General features: G+C 56.9%; 2 protein-coding genes across 13 annotated transcripts in view; one reads left to right on the forward strand and one right to left on the reverse strand.

Moving 5' to 3' along the window:
• Positions 1-889, forward strand: part of CAPS (calcyphosine) — a 2,859-nt gene extending 1,970 nt beyond the window's left edge. Inside the window, exons 4-5 of the mRNA XM_030807683.1 lie at positions 1-155; positions 234-889. The exon at positions 1-155 is cut by the window's left edge and continues 52 nt beyond it. Of these exons, the coding sequence (XP_030663543.1) occupies positions 1-155; positions 234-335 (257 nt within the window). The 3' untranslated portion in view covers positions 336-889. The remainder of the gene's footprint in view (positions 156-233) is intronic.
• Positions 890-1,156: 267 nt separating this feature from the next.
• Positions 1,157-13,074, reverse strand: part of RANBP3 (RAN binding protein 3) — a 62,262-nt gene continuing 50,344 nt past the window's right edge. For all 12 annotated transcript variants that reach the window (XM_030807677.1, XM_030807676.1, XM_030807674.1 and 9 more), the window contains 9 exons: positions 12,918-13,037; positions 10,672-10,775; positions 9,864-9,942; positions 8,852-8,954; positions 8,221-8,330; positions 6,217-6,337; positions 3,514-3,656; positions 2,812-2,998; positions 1,157-2,672 (listed from right to left, as the gene is read on the reverse strand). In XM_030807677.1, the coding sequence (XP_030663537.1) occupies positions 2,629-2,672; positions 2,812-2,998; positions 3,514-3,656; positions 6,217-6,337; positions 8,221-8,330; positions 8,852-8,954; positions 9,864-9,942; positions 10,672-10,775; positions 12,918-13,037 (1,011 nt within the window). In that variant the 3' untranslated portion in view covers positions 1,157-2,628. The remainder of the gene's footprint in view (positions 2,673-2,811; positions 2,999-3,513; positions 3,657-6,216; positions 6,338-8,220; positions 8,331-8,851; positions 8,955-9,863; positions 9,943-10,671; positions 10,776-12,917; positions 13,038-13,074) is intronic.

The following is a 13,074-nucleotide window of genomic DNA, read 5'->3' on the forward strand; positions in this document are numbered from 1 at the left end:
TGGACCGCAGTGGGGACGGCGTCGTGACGGTGGACGACCTCCGCGGGGTGTACAGTGGCCGTGCCCACCCCAAGGTGCGCAGTGGGAAGTGGACCGAGGACGAGGTGCTGCGCCGCTTCCTGGACAACTTCGACTCCTCTGAGAAGGACGGGCAGGTAGGTGGGTGGCTGCGGGGGGGGGCCCCTCCCCAGGCAGTTCCTCGGCCGTGCCCCCTCACTGCCCTCTGTTCCCAGGTCACACTGGCGGAATTCCAGGACTACTACAGCGGCGTGAGCGCCTCCATGAACACGGATGAGGAGTTTGTGGCCATGATGACCAGTGCCTGGCAGCTGTGAGCAGCTCCGGCTCAGCCCTGCTACCCTGGCCTGTCACTCCCAACCCCCGCCGGAGACCTCCCTTCCCTGGGCCCCTTCTCTCCTGGGTAGCCACACCACACAGCAGGGAGGGGCAGGTGGGGGAGTGGAGGCTGCAGGACTGGCTAGACCAGGTCCCTGTTGGGCCACCAGGCGGAGGTGGGACAAAGGTCCTAACAGGAGTCACTGACTCAGGACCCCAGGGAGAAACGCTCTCCCCACCCACGCCATGCTGACCCGAGGCCTTGAAGCCCCTGCGGACGCCCCCGCCGAGGTCCCCCGATCCCCCCACCCGGACTGCTGCTCCCCGCCCCTCCCTTGCGGGTCCTCCAGGAAGCCAGGTGACCCCGGGTGGGAGGCTGTGTGTAGAGGCCACCCTGGAAGGAAGTTTAGACCTGCCCAGGTGTGGAGCGAGGGGCAAGGGGGCATCCTAACCTCAGAAACCAAAATAAAGCCTTTGAAAAAAAACATCTGTACAACATCAATCCCCAATCAGAAGATGGCAAATGGGGAATAAAACTAGCAGTTAACACGTCCAGCGAGCCCAGTATGTACACTCTTGTGAGCAGCCCGAGGCTGGGAGCTCTGGGCGGGGGCAGAAGACCGGCGGGGACTTGCAGCGGGGGTTGGGGGTAAAGTACGGGTGGTGGTGGAGAGAACAGGGCTGTGGCTGGACCCCGGCACTGGTGACACGTTGGGTGGGAGCATGAGGCCACAGGCTGCTGGAGGTCCTCGCCGGGAGAGGTGGAGGCCGTTCCTGGTCAGGGGCTTCCTGAGGCCCCTGGGGCATGCAGAGGCCAGGGTTTTAGTTAAAAGTTTAATGTAGTTCCCAAATACATTTCATATGACAATCTTACATAAATGTTCCAAAACACATGGGCGTTATCTCATTGTACTCGTCACTAGCTGGCTAAGGCTTAAAGCAGAGACGTGTGACTGGGTCTCTCGGGAGGGCCTCTGGTTCTTCCCGGGCTCAGGCTTGCTGGGGGCTGGGGGCCAGGGCTCTGGCAACCTAGAGGTGTGGGCAGCACACACAGCTGCAGGAGGCCTTCTCTTAACCCTCCGAGAGTGGGGCTGGGAGATTTCCTCTGAAGTCCCAAAGAGGCCCTGTGCCCAGGGGACCTCCTCCTCGGCTTCCCCAGGTTGGTGGTGCAAGCTGGCTCTTGGCCACGCTCCAGGGTCGGGTGGGCACAGGCGTCCACTCCAGTGTGCTGCGTGCTTTTGAGACTGCCTGTTCTGGGACCAGTCCCCGGGCTCTTCCACCAAGACGGTGAGGATCCCCCTCTGCCTCTCACAGAGGCCCCTGGCCCTGTACTGTCCTGGGGGCAGGGACACCTGCAGCTGGGGAAGGGATGGCCAACAGCGGGAAGCAGTTTGTGCCTGGTACCTGATGATGGTGAACCACGTGACAGATGGAGACGGGAGTCAGGGGACCCTGGGGACCCTTCCAGGTCCAATGACCTTTTCCCAGACAGGCACTCTCCAGGCCTAGGACAGACAGGGCCCCAACTCATCACCCCCATGACTTGGCCTGGAGGAACCTGGGGTGGGAAACAAGTGGCCCCCCAACCTCAGAGGCCAGAACCACAGTGGGGGACAGGGACCTCGACAGAGCTGTGCCTGCTCAACGCTCGAGAGCATCTTAACCTAAGAAACCAAAACAAAGCCTTTGAAAATAAAAAGAAAAAAAGACGTAAAATATACACCCCCAATCAGAGAGGGGAAGTGGGAAATGAAGATAGTAGTTAACAGCACGTCCAATAGGCCCAGTGTCTACACTTGTACGAGCAGCCCCCCAGGCTGGGCGGGGGTCCCAGGCCTGTAGTTGGGGAGCCCTAGGCAGGGGCAGAGGGCTGGCTGCTCCCCACAAGGGCGGGGCCCCGCAGCAGGGTGGGAAGGGTGTGGGCGGCGGAGAAGCCAGGGGCTCTGGCTGGACCCAGAGGCTGGCGACACGCGGGGTGAAGGAACGAGGTCTCCAGTCCCAGTGAGAAGCTGTGACAAGTCTTAATGTGCCATTTCAATTCAAAGGAGGGGAGGGAGGAAATGTTCTTGTTTGTTTCGCTCATCAATATGATGAGGTCTCGTGTCCCAAACCACATTCAGGCAGTTCCCGAGTCTGCTTTTGAACAGGATGTGCGGGTCCAGACTGTGGCCGGCCCAGCGGGGTGTGTGGTTCCCAGTCCCACACCTGGACACTGCCAGCGGGGTGGGGGCGGGTGGGCGGGCGGACAGACGGACAAAGCAGCAGCCTGGTGTGCAGCCGGGCTCCCGGCCGCTATGTGCTCCCGGTCGTCTGCCCGTCCCCTTCGTCACCAGCACCTGCAGGGAAGCAGCAGCCCCGCGTCAGGATGGAGCCCGCACTTCCCAGGTCTGGCCACCCCCGCTGGGAGATCAGCACTGGATCAAGGACGGCGGGCAGCTCTTTCTATCCCCCCAGGGTAGGGACCACCCAACTCACCAGCTGCGGTGGCCCCTGAAGGAGCCAGGACGTCGTCATCGTCGCTGTCGTCCTCCTCGTTGGATGGGGCTGCCCCTGGCTCAGGCGGGGGCATCTTGGCCTCCTGCTCCTGCTCCACGCGGCTGCGCAGGGCCAGGATGCGGTGGTGCAGGGCTGCATACAACTGACCCGTGTCCTTGGAGCTGGCCTGGGAAGGGAGGAGGGTATGAGACCCCCAGACCCCAGTCCTACCCTCTCCTGCCTTCTGCAGAACACAAGTGCCAAGTCCCAAGGTTCAGAGGTGACATTGCCACAAGGCCTTGTGGGGAGGCCATTGGCCCTGGGCCTGCTGGCCTCTCCCTGAAAGGATGCCACCACTCCCAGGTGGCTGGGAATATCCCAGAGGTCAGGGTTGGTGGACTCGAATGTGACACCATGACACAGGACAGAGGTGACCGCCCCACAGGGCTGTTAGCCCTGAACACATCACAACCCCTCAGCCAAACCCCAGTGGCTTCTCTGGGTTGAGAAGAGGACAAGGACCATGATCTCTATTCCTGAAGGCTGGGACTGGCGGATCCCATGGTGCTTCTTGTGTCCCAGGCAGCAAATGAAGCCCCTCCCCCCACCCCTCCCCACCATCCTGCCTGATCTGTGTGCCCAGGAACCCCCACATGGCTGGCAGGATGAGGGGTCCCAGATGCACCCGCGTGGCTGGCTCACCGAGATCAGGAAGACCTTCACGCCCTGGTCCTCGGTGTCCATGGCTGTGATGCGGATGCTCTTCTCGCTGGCCTTGTCGATCTGCATCTGGGCCCACAGCTTGGTGTTGAGGATCAGTCGCAGGCTCCCCTGGGTCCGCATCACTACAACCAACAAGGCCACTCAGCCCTGGCCCCCACCCCGGCCCTCTCACAAACAGCCAGCTCCAAGAGCCAACACAGTCCAGATGGAAAGCAACATCACCGCGCAAAAGCCCATGATCCTCCCAGGACCCACCCACAGAGCAAGACTTCTCCCTGAGACCAGCCCTGGCACACCTGCTCCCGGGGCGGGGCTCCTCCTCCCCAAGCCTGGACCACTGAAGGCCACAACTGCAGGTGGCCGCACAGGCTGGTGCTGCAGATCAGTGGCCAGAGGCCACATGCAGCTTGTGGGAGGTTGTGTTTGGTTCACACAGGTGGGCACCAGGATGGCAGTTCCCTTGGAGAAGCGGGGATTAGAGAGGAGCACGGGTTGGGCTGCGGGAGGCAGAGGCTGACACTCAAGGTGCATGCGCTTCCTGTGTGTGTGAGACATTGGCCTCCGTGGGAGTCCACGCCCTCCTGACTGGCCTCCCCTGAGTGGGCCAGCCCTGCCCTCTGGTTTCCTTAGGAGAAGGCAGAGTAGGACCGAAGCTTAGCGTTTCCATGGAGAGGGGACGAGAGGATTGAGGGCAGCAGATTAGGGAGGAAAATGGGAGGGCCTTGACTCTCTAGATGATGTGACACCCCTGCGCCTGGCCTGGGCCCACCCCGTGGACTCAGCCAAGCCCCTACCTTCCTGCCAGCCTCCTCTCCCCACTGGAGCAGGCCTGGAGAGGGTCAGAAACTTGTCCCCCTGCCCTGGCCCAGCGAACAGATCTCCCTGAGCCCAGGTGCCCACCTCAGAGGCTGAGTGGGAGAAAGACAGGGGTGATTTTGCTCTCCCTGAGGCTGGGGAGGGCACTGCTGCCACAGGGCTACAGGCTGATGACCCAGGCAGAGGGGATGACCTGGGGGCTCAGGGGTCTATGCCCTCTCCTTCCACTGACATTTGAATATTTCCACGAGACAAAAGGAAAAACACAAGAAGACGTCCATAAGGCCAGGCGCAGTGGCTCAAGCCTGTAATTCAAGGACTTTGGGAGGCCGAGGTGGGTGGATCACCTGAGGTCAGGAGTTCGAGACAAGCCTGACCAATGTGGAGAAACCCTGTCTCCACTCAAAGTATAAAAAAATTAGCCAGGCTTGGTGGCGGGTACCTATAATCCCAGCTGCTTAGGAGGCTGAGGCAGGTGAATCGCTTGAACCTGGGAGGCGGAGGTTGTGGTGGGCCGAAACGAAGCCATTGCACTCCAGCCTGGGCAACAAGGGCAAAACTCCGTCTCAAAAAAAAAAGAAGACGTCCATGGGGAACAAAAGAGCAGTCCCAGCCTGCAGGGACACCCCTGTCTGTTCTGACCAGGGCAGTGTTTCTGATCGAAGTGCATGAACACTACCCTTCAAGGGGGCCGCTTGAGTTACTGCTGGGCCTGAAACCCATATTTATGAAAAGGCCAGAAGACACTTTGATTCGGGAAGATAAAACAAAAAGATGGTCCCGGCGCAGTGGCCCACGCCTGTAATTCCAGCACTTTGGGAAGCTGAGGTGGGAGGACTGTTTGAGGCCAGGAGCTCAAGACCAGCCTGGGCAACACAGGAGATCCCATCTCTATAAAGACAAAAATAAAAAAATTAGCCAGACGTGGTGGTGCATCTGTAGTCCCAGCTACTCAGGAGGCTGAGGTGGGAGGATCACTTGAGCCCAGGAATTTGAGGCGACGATCATGCCACTGTACTCCAGCCTGGGTGATGGAGTGAAATCACCTCTAGAAGGAAAAAAAAGACACGCCCACATTTCAAATGTGCACACACACAGGCTGATTTCCTTAAGTGGGTGTATGTATGCAGGTACTCCAAGCTAAATGTCCACCAATAGGGAAAAGTCCATTGACTGTCAATGGAATATTAACATAAAGTTTTTCAAAAACAACATATTTTATTTTTTTTTGAGATGGAGTCTTCATCTGTCGCCCAGGCTGGAGTGCAGTGGCTCAATCTCGGCTCACTGCAATCTCCGTCTCCCAGGTTCAAGCAATTCTCCTGCCTCAGCCTCCCGAGTAGCTGGGATTACAGACATGTATTACCATGCCTGGCTAATTTTTGTATTTTTAGTAGAGATAGGGTTTTGCCACGTTGGCCAGGCTGGTCTTGAACTCCTGACCTCAGGTGATCCGCCCACCTCGGCCTCCCAAAGTGCTGGGGTTACAGGTGTGAGCCACTGCGCCTGGCCAAAATTTCTCTTTATCAAGAGATTAGACTTGATGTTTGATTTCATTTTCCTTTCTATCGTAAACCTGCCACTTTGTCAGAAAATCAGCTTAAAAACTTCCATAGACTTTTGTCCATTTTGACATTAAGAGGGTCACGGACGAGCTGACAACTGGAGCCAGTGTGTGAGGGTGGTGTTGAGGGCTGTGTGCAGGGAGGGGGTTTGGGGGGCGGCTCCCACGGGAGACCGACTCTGTGCCTGTACTCTCACAAGGGTAGGGTCAGGATCTCCCCTGATTTCATTCCCTTTGGAATTGCACAGTCCCCAGCCCTCCCCATGGGGACCCGGCCACAGCCCCTGCCCTCTGCAGCTCACCTAGTCGGGACTGTAGTGTGCCGTCGTCGGTGGACGCCATGTCATTGAGTCTGAGCAGCCCCCGGCCTCTCTCCACCCAGGACTGTGAGGTCTTGTCGAAGACAAACAGCTTGCACTGCATCTGGAACACAGTGGCCGCCGGTGAGCAGGGACCCCAGCTGGTGTCCTGCTGCAGCCACACCCTGAGAGTCGCCCTTTAGCCTGTGGGGACTGCCAGGGTCAGCCAACGATGGCCTGGGGGCCACCTTGGTCAGTTTTTTGTCCTGCCCTCAAGCTAGAACAGGCTTTATGTTGTAAAAGGGGTATCTGAAATTAAAAGAATCACCAAGGAAACGAAAAGCAAAACAATGGTGAGAAACCCCTCTGCGCACTCTAGGATGGCTATACCCACGTGGGGAAGCTGGAACCCTCACACACTGCCGGTGGGAAGGCCGCATGGTGCCACTGCTGTGGAAAAGTCTGGCAGCTCCTCAAACTGCTCAACAAGGAATTACCACACGCCCAAGCAATTCCATTCCTCGGTATGTACCCAAGAGAAATGGAACATTTGTTTGTGTTCACACACAGATCGCACATGAACATGCACAGCACCATCATTCACAGTAGCCAAGTCTCAAGGAGGAATGGAATGACACACATGGTCCACCCCTACAGCGCATCTCACTTGGTCTTAATAAAGAATGAGGCTCCGACCCCTGCTGCAACGTGGATGAACCTCTGGCTCAGTGAGAGAAGCCAGACACGAAGGGCCATATAGTGCGTTGACACCATGTATATGAAATGTCAAGGACAGGCAAAAAACAGAGACAGGAAGTGGATTCGTGGCTGCCAGGGGCTGGGGAGGGAGGAGTTACTGCGAACGGACGATGCTCTTTCTGGCGGAATGGGACCGTGTTCTTTTTGGGGGCAAAAATGTTGTACATTAGATTGTGGTGAAAGTTGTCTGACTCTGTGAATATACTAGAAACCACGGAATTGTATGCTTTAAATGGATGGATTATATAGCATGTGTACTATATTTCAATACAGCAGTTTTGTATATATAAACAAAGAAAAATACGAGACAGACACCCCTACATGGCTTTCCACATACCCCCTAAGTCTCTTTCAACATGAACAGATGACAAAATGGTAACTGGGAAAAAAGAACAGTGCTCTTAAGAACCCCACAATATGCCACCCGATTTACAGACACAGACACATGCTTATATGCCACAGGAGAGGAAGCAGATGGATGCTGCCCAACCTGGGTGGTGTGGCCTCAGGAGGAGGGGACGGGGGACGCCAACAGGGGACAGTGGGATGGAAGCTCTGGCTGCACCTGATTTTCTTCCCTACGAAGACACCACAGGATGCCAGGTGACAAATAATTACAGTTGCCAGCTCTGGGTGACAAGAGAAGATGTTTGTTATGACAGTCTTTGTCATTTCCTGAACCATCAAAAATGTCTCATGCCAGGTGCGGTAGCTCATGCCTGTAATCCCAGCACTTTGGGAGGCCAAGGCGGGTAGATCACATGAGGTCAAGAGTTCAAGACCAGCCTGGCCAACATGGTGAAACCCTGTCTCTACTAAAATACCAAAATTAGCCTGGCGTGGTGGTGCATGCCTGTAATCCCAGCTACTCAGGAGACTGAGGCACAAGAATCCCTTGAATCCAGGAAGCAGAGGTTGCAGTGAGCGAGATTGTGCCACTGTACTCCAGCCTGGGTGACAGAGTAAGACACTGTCTCAACAACAAACAAAACAACAACAATAACAAAAAAGAAACAAAGAATGTCTCAAACAGATCCTCCTTCTCTAAACCAAAGACATGCGAGAAGCCCCTGAGCCTAAGCTCTCTCTACAAACGCCACCAACAAAGTCCCAGAGTGTGGGGCCAGTGGCCCCTCTGTCATCTCAGGGGCAGGCCTGTGTGCTCAGAGGATGTGGGCCCAGCCCTTGCGGTTGGACCCCCAGGTGCATGGAAGACCCAGGGCCACCAAGGAGGGGCCGGCCCCTCACCTGTAACACGTTGCTTTCCGCCTCCTCCCCGGTGATGACTTCCACTTTTTCCAACAAACACTTCCGCGCTGTTGCCTTGGTGTAGGCGGCTGCCGACTCAGCCAGGGACTCTGAAAAGTTATTGGCCAAAAAGACTGACTATTTGGCGAGAGGAGAGCCATCTCCCCTCATCCCACAGGAGATGAGAGGGTTGGTTCTGGTCTCAAGGATGCCTGCTGCCCCTGGCTGGCCTGCCCCGGCAACCCAAGTGGACCCTAGACACAGCCAGGGCACGTGGCCTCGGAAGCTGCAGGGAGACCATCTGGGGTCCAAGTGTGGTCCCAGACTCTCGTGCTCCTGCTGAGCAGAGGACAGGGGGACAGTGAGGGACTCCTCCGCGCCCGCTGCCTGCGCCTCCCCACCCTCCCCACGGCCACAAGGCGACACAGGCCCTTGAGTTCTTTAACACAAACCCCTGTCTCTGCTCACTGCAAGGCAGGGCCCTGGAGCTGGTTCACATGTGGTTGTTACTGCTGTGGGAGTTGGGCCCCTTATCCCTCCCGGCTGGGGGTGTGAATGGACCCAGCATCCCCTCATCATCCCCCAAGATGACCTACCATGAGCCCCATGCAGCGGTGGGACGCTAACATACCTTTCTCAGGGGTGGCCTCCTGGGATGAGGACTCAGACCCTGACTCGGCAGCTGCATTTTCCCTGTTGGCATCTGAACTGACCTCGTTTAATTTTGGGGGGCTCTGCAGGGACACAAAAGCATACAAAGAAGAGGGCACTTGTGTGGTCCTTCAGTGGCAGCTCTGAGCACCTCTGCCTGGCCCCCAACACCACGCTGCCCCCAGCACTCCTGCCCGCTCCCGGTGACACCCTGAACTGCCTGGGAGCTCCCCACGTGGTCCCTCAGGCATCACTACGGGGTGAGTGCCACCAGCCGACAGTCCCTCGAGCCACAATGGTCACTCCGTCTGGGTGAGGCAAGACTTTGAAGGTTTCACTGAAACAGAAAAAGCACAGCGTGGCCTGGAAGGAAGAGAAGCTGCAGAGTCCTTAATGCAGCATAACTCGAGACAGAGCTAGAGTGACCAGGCAGCTCAGGACAGGCCCTCACGCAGTCGCAGTGGAGCTGGGTGGAATCAGGAAGAAAAAGGAACACGTGTAAAGAGGTAGGAAAGCCATTCTAGAACCCTCTCCCAGGCTGGCTGGGCTCCTGGGAACAGAGATGGGCCTTTCATGCACCCAAGGCCTTGGCTGCGGTTATGCTCACAGGAGCAGGGAGGCCAGCAGCCCTGTCTGCCGGCACGGCTGGCCCGGTCCCACAGGACTTTTGTCAGTCGGCCTGGTGGGGAGGAACCGTGGACCCCGGCTGCCAGCAGGACCCTGCAGGCTCCAGGGAAGCCCATCTTGGGATGAAGTTGGCCCTGGTCAGCACAGAGGAGCCGGGAAAAGCGAATGCCAGTTCCTAGGCAGCCAGTGGCCCTGGCCAGTTTTCACGCTGAGTCTGAGCAAGGTCTTCCCTCTCTCACTTGCTACTGAAGGCATCCCCATCTCACACAGGATGACGCAGCAGCCCCGCTCTCCACGTCCCCTTGACCTGCGGCTGGCACCGAGAGCCTCTGGTCCCTAAGAACATTCCCAACACAGCCACTCACCAAAACTCGCTCGCTCATGTTCTGGCCAAATACAAATTTGTTGCTGGAGGAGTCAGCACTATTGGTTGAGTTCTCTAAACTGAAGAGAAGACGTGCAATGAGTGTGGGGGTGTCACGTGGGAACGTGGCCAGGCAAATGTGTGGGCACCCATGGAGCACACGCTGGCGCAGAGGGCACAGTGGAGGGGCCTTCCCCACTGTGCACGGGGTGGCGTGTCAGAGGCAGGAAGCCACACACCTCCCTGTGCCATTGGAAACATCAACCCTTAGCTCGCCCTGATGGAGGGGCCCCACAGCATGAGGGAAGCCACCTTCCACCTGCTCTACCTGCCCATCTCCCAGGCGGGACATGCTTTCTTCTGAGACACCTGGAGGGGCAGCTGGGCCGTGGGTAGCATCACCCCCAGCCATGTCAATCAAGGGCATCATAAGGTCTTTGCCCCAGGTGCCCAAACCCAGGATAAGGGGGTGCCTGAGTCGCCTCTGGCCTGCTCTGTTCTGCTCTGGGCATGAGGTCCACAAGACAGAGGGCACACTCCGAGGGCTGGGCTGTAGCCTCCATGGGCCCCTGGACAACCGCAGAGAACTCTGGTCCTGTCTCAGGCGTCCAGTGAATCCCAGGACAAGGCCCACCACCCTGGCCCACCCAAGGTTGTGCCCAGAGTGGGGAATGAGAGAGAGGGGCCCGAGAGCAACCTGGATTCTGGGCCTGAGTCAGGCATGGGGACCACAGACCCCTCTGTGGCAGAAGCCCTCACAGCCACCTGCATCGCCATGCCGGGCTGGCCGCTGGGACCGAGACACACACCTGGAACTGATATACTGGAGGAAATAGTTCGTTGCAGTTGGCGTGTCTGCGCTGGGGTGTCCGGCATTCTCCATGTCAGCTTCGTCCACGCTCTCATCGATCAGCTGGGAATGAGACAGAGTGCTCAGTAATTGGGGGTGGGGTGGTGCCTGGAGTTCCACAGCTCAGTGTCTGCAGACCCCCTGAGCTGCATGGAGCTGCTCAGAGCCATGAACCCTCTCCTGTACCCGCCTGTGTGTGTGCGCGTGCATGCGCTGGGGGGCAGGGCTATAATCAACTCCACCACCTTTTCCTTTAACAGTTAAGATGGAAAGAGAGCTCATGAAGCTTCAAGGAGCCTTTTCCACCTTGTTATAAAACCATGCCTAAGCTGGCCTCTCGGTCAACGCTTCATACCAAGAACACAACGTTACAAAGCTGGTGTTTTGGGGGGTTTACTATGAACATGATGGAAGCAGCATTTCTTGAGGGCCTCTTTCCTACCAGCTGCTATGCTGAGTCTGTCAAATGCACGATCTGCTTTAATCCTCACGAGGCCTTGGAGGGGGATGTTAGGGACCCTGTTTGACCAACAAGGAAGCAGAGGCTCAGAGGGTTAAGAAACCATGGCTCTGGCTGGGCGCAGTGGCTCATGCCTGTAATACCAACACTTTGGGAGGCTGAGGCGGCGGGGAATTACTTGAGGTCAGGAATTCGAGACCAGCCTGGCCAACATGGAGAAACCCCACCTCTACTAAAAATACAAAAAATTAGCTGGATGTGGCAGTGGGCGCCTGTAATCCCAGATATTTGGGAGGCTGAGGCAGGAGAATCGCCTGAACCCACGAGGTGGAGGTTGCAGTGAGCAGAGATCATGCCACTGCACTCCAGCCTGGGTGACACTGCAAGACTTCGTGTCCAAAGGAAAAAAAAGAATCCATGGCTCACATTTGCCCTGGAAGGAGAGGCTAGGATTTGACTGAGACTGCGAAGTGCACGTAAGCCTCTGACTTCTGCAAGAAGCCGACCCCACCAAATTCAAAGCAGCTGTCTCCCCAGACTCAAGGCAGAGATTCCACAGGGCCTGAACTCCACAGGCCAAGCCCTTCCCCACCTCTTGCCCTCCCTTCCTCCTTGGAGGGAGCAGCCCCTGAGGGACTCATTATTTTGCCTAAAGCCATGGTGACAGCAACATCAACTTTCCACGCTTCTCGACTTGGGCTTCTCTTGGACGGTAACAGAAAGGAAAGTGGAAAACACAAGCCGGTGCTTTCTGCATGCTAGAGAGGTTTTTGTTTATTTCTGGGCCCTCCCCATGTTGACACTGGGCCCAGAACATTCCCTGTGGGGTGGCTATCCTGAGCACTGCAAGGGGTGGAGTGGCATCCCTGGCCTCCAGAAGTACCTCCCAGTTGTGACAACCACGAATGTCTCTAGACACAGCCACCGATACCGCCTCTCGGGCTTTGAAAGAAGCTTCTTGTCAGTGGAGCTGCACCTGGTCTTCCTATTGTCCCAGTGCATGGTCCAGGGCCACCGTTTCCAACCACTGCCAGCCCTTCCCCACCCCACAATCTCCAAACTAGGACCACATGCCTGGAGGGCAGCCACGAGGTGGCAGACGCTTTGCTCCCTTTCAGGAGAGAAGACAGTGTTGTCACCCCACCCTGCCCCACTTAAAAAAAAATAAGGTGACAGTTCTTAATGGCAGTGATTCTACTCCACAGGGAATACTGGCCACGTCTGGGGACATTTGCGGTTGTCAGATGTCAGGAGCATTGGGTGGGTGGAGGCCAGTGATGCTGCTCAGCACCCTGCAGTGCCCAGGGCGACTCCCCAGAAACTAAGAATGGTCCAGCCGTAATGCTGCTAGTGCTGAAACAGAGAAACCCTGAAATACGGGAACAGAAACCTCTGGGCAGAGCTGAGAACACTGGACTGTGCTGTCTTTCTTCTCTGCTATGAAAGCCTGAGGCCTCAGGTTCAGTCACCTTCGCTGTCCCCTGCTACCATGAGTACCAGGGACCCTGACTTGAGAAGTCACTGCAGGTGAGGCCTCCGAAGCCTGGGCCGCTGGTGGGGAAGTGCCAGGGCCCAGCACACGCACACCAGCAGCGGACGGTGCCATGAGCCTTGGGGCTGCCTTGCTAATACCTTCTTTGTCCCACGCTCCCCTCTCCTGTTAAAAGGAAAATCTACCGACTTGCCTGCTGTTGAACCTGGGGAAGGCATAAAAAGTCAATGTGCTGGTTCAGCAGCTCACATACCTTCACTCTGTCCCTCAAGTTCTGCCCAAACACAAAGGCTTGCTGTGTGGCGACATCTTTTTTCTCACAGGCCTCCTCTTCAGAGGCGTTGCTCGACTCATTTTTCTGGGGCTCTTTCTCCTATCAAAAACCAAAACAAAAACAAAACAGAGTAATC

This window comes from Nomascus leucogenys, unplaced genomic scaffold (assembly GCF_006542625.1).
Source record: "Nomascus leucogenys isolate Asia unplaced genomic scaffold, Asia_NLE_v1 Super-Scaffold_241, whole genome shotgun sequence".
Taxonomy (NCBI): Eukaryota; Metazoa; Chordata; class Mammalia; order Primates; family Hylobatidae; genus Nomascus; species Nomascus leucogenys.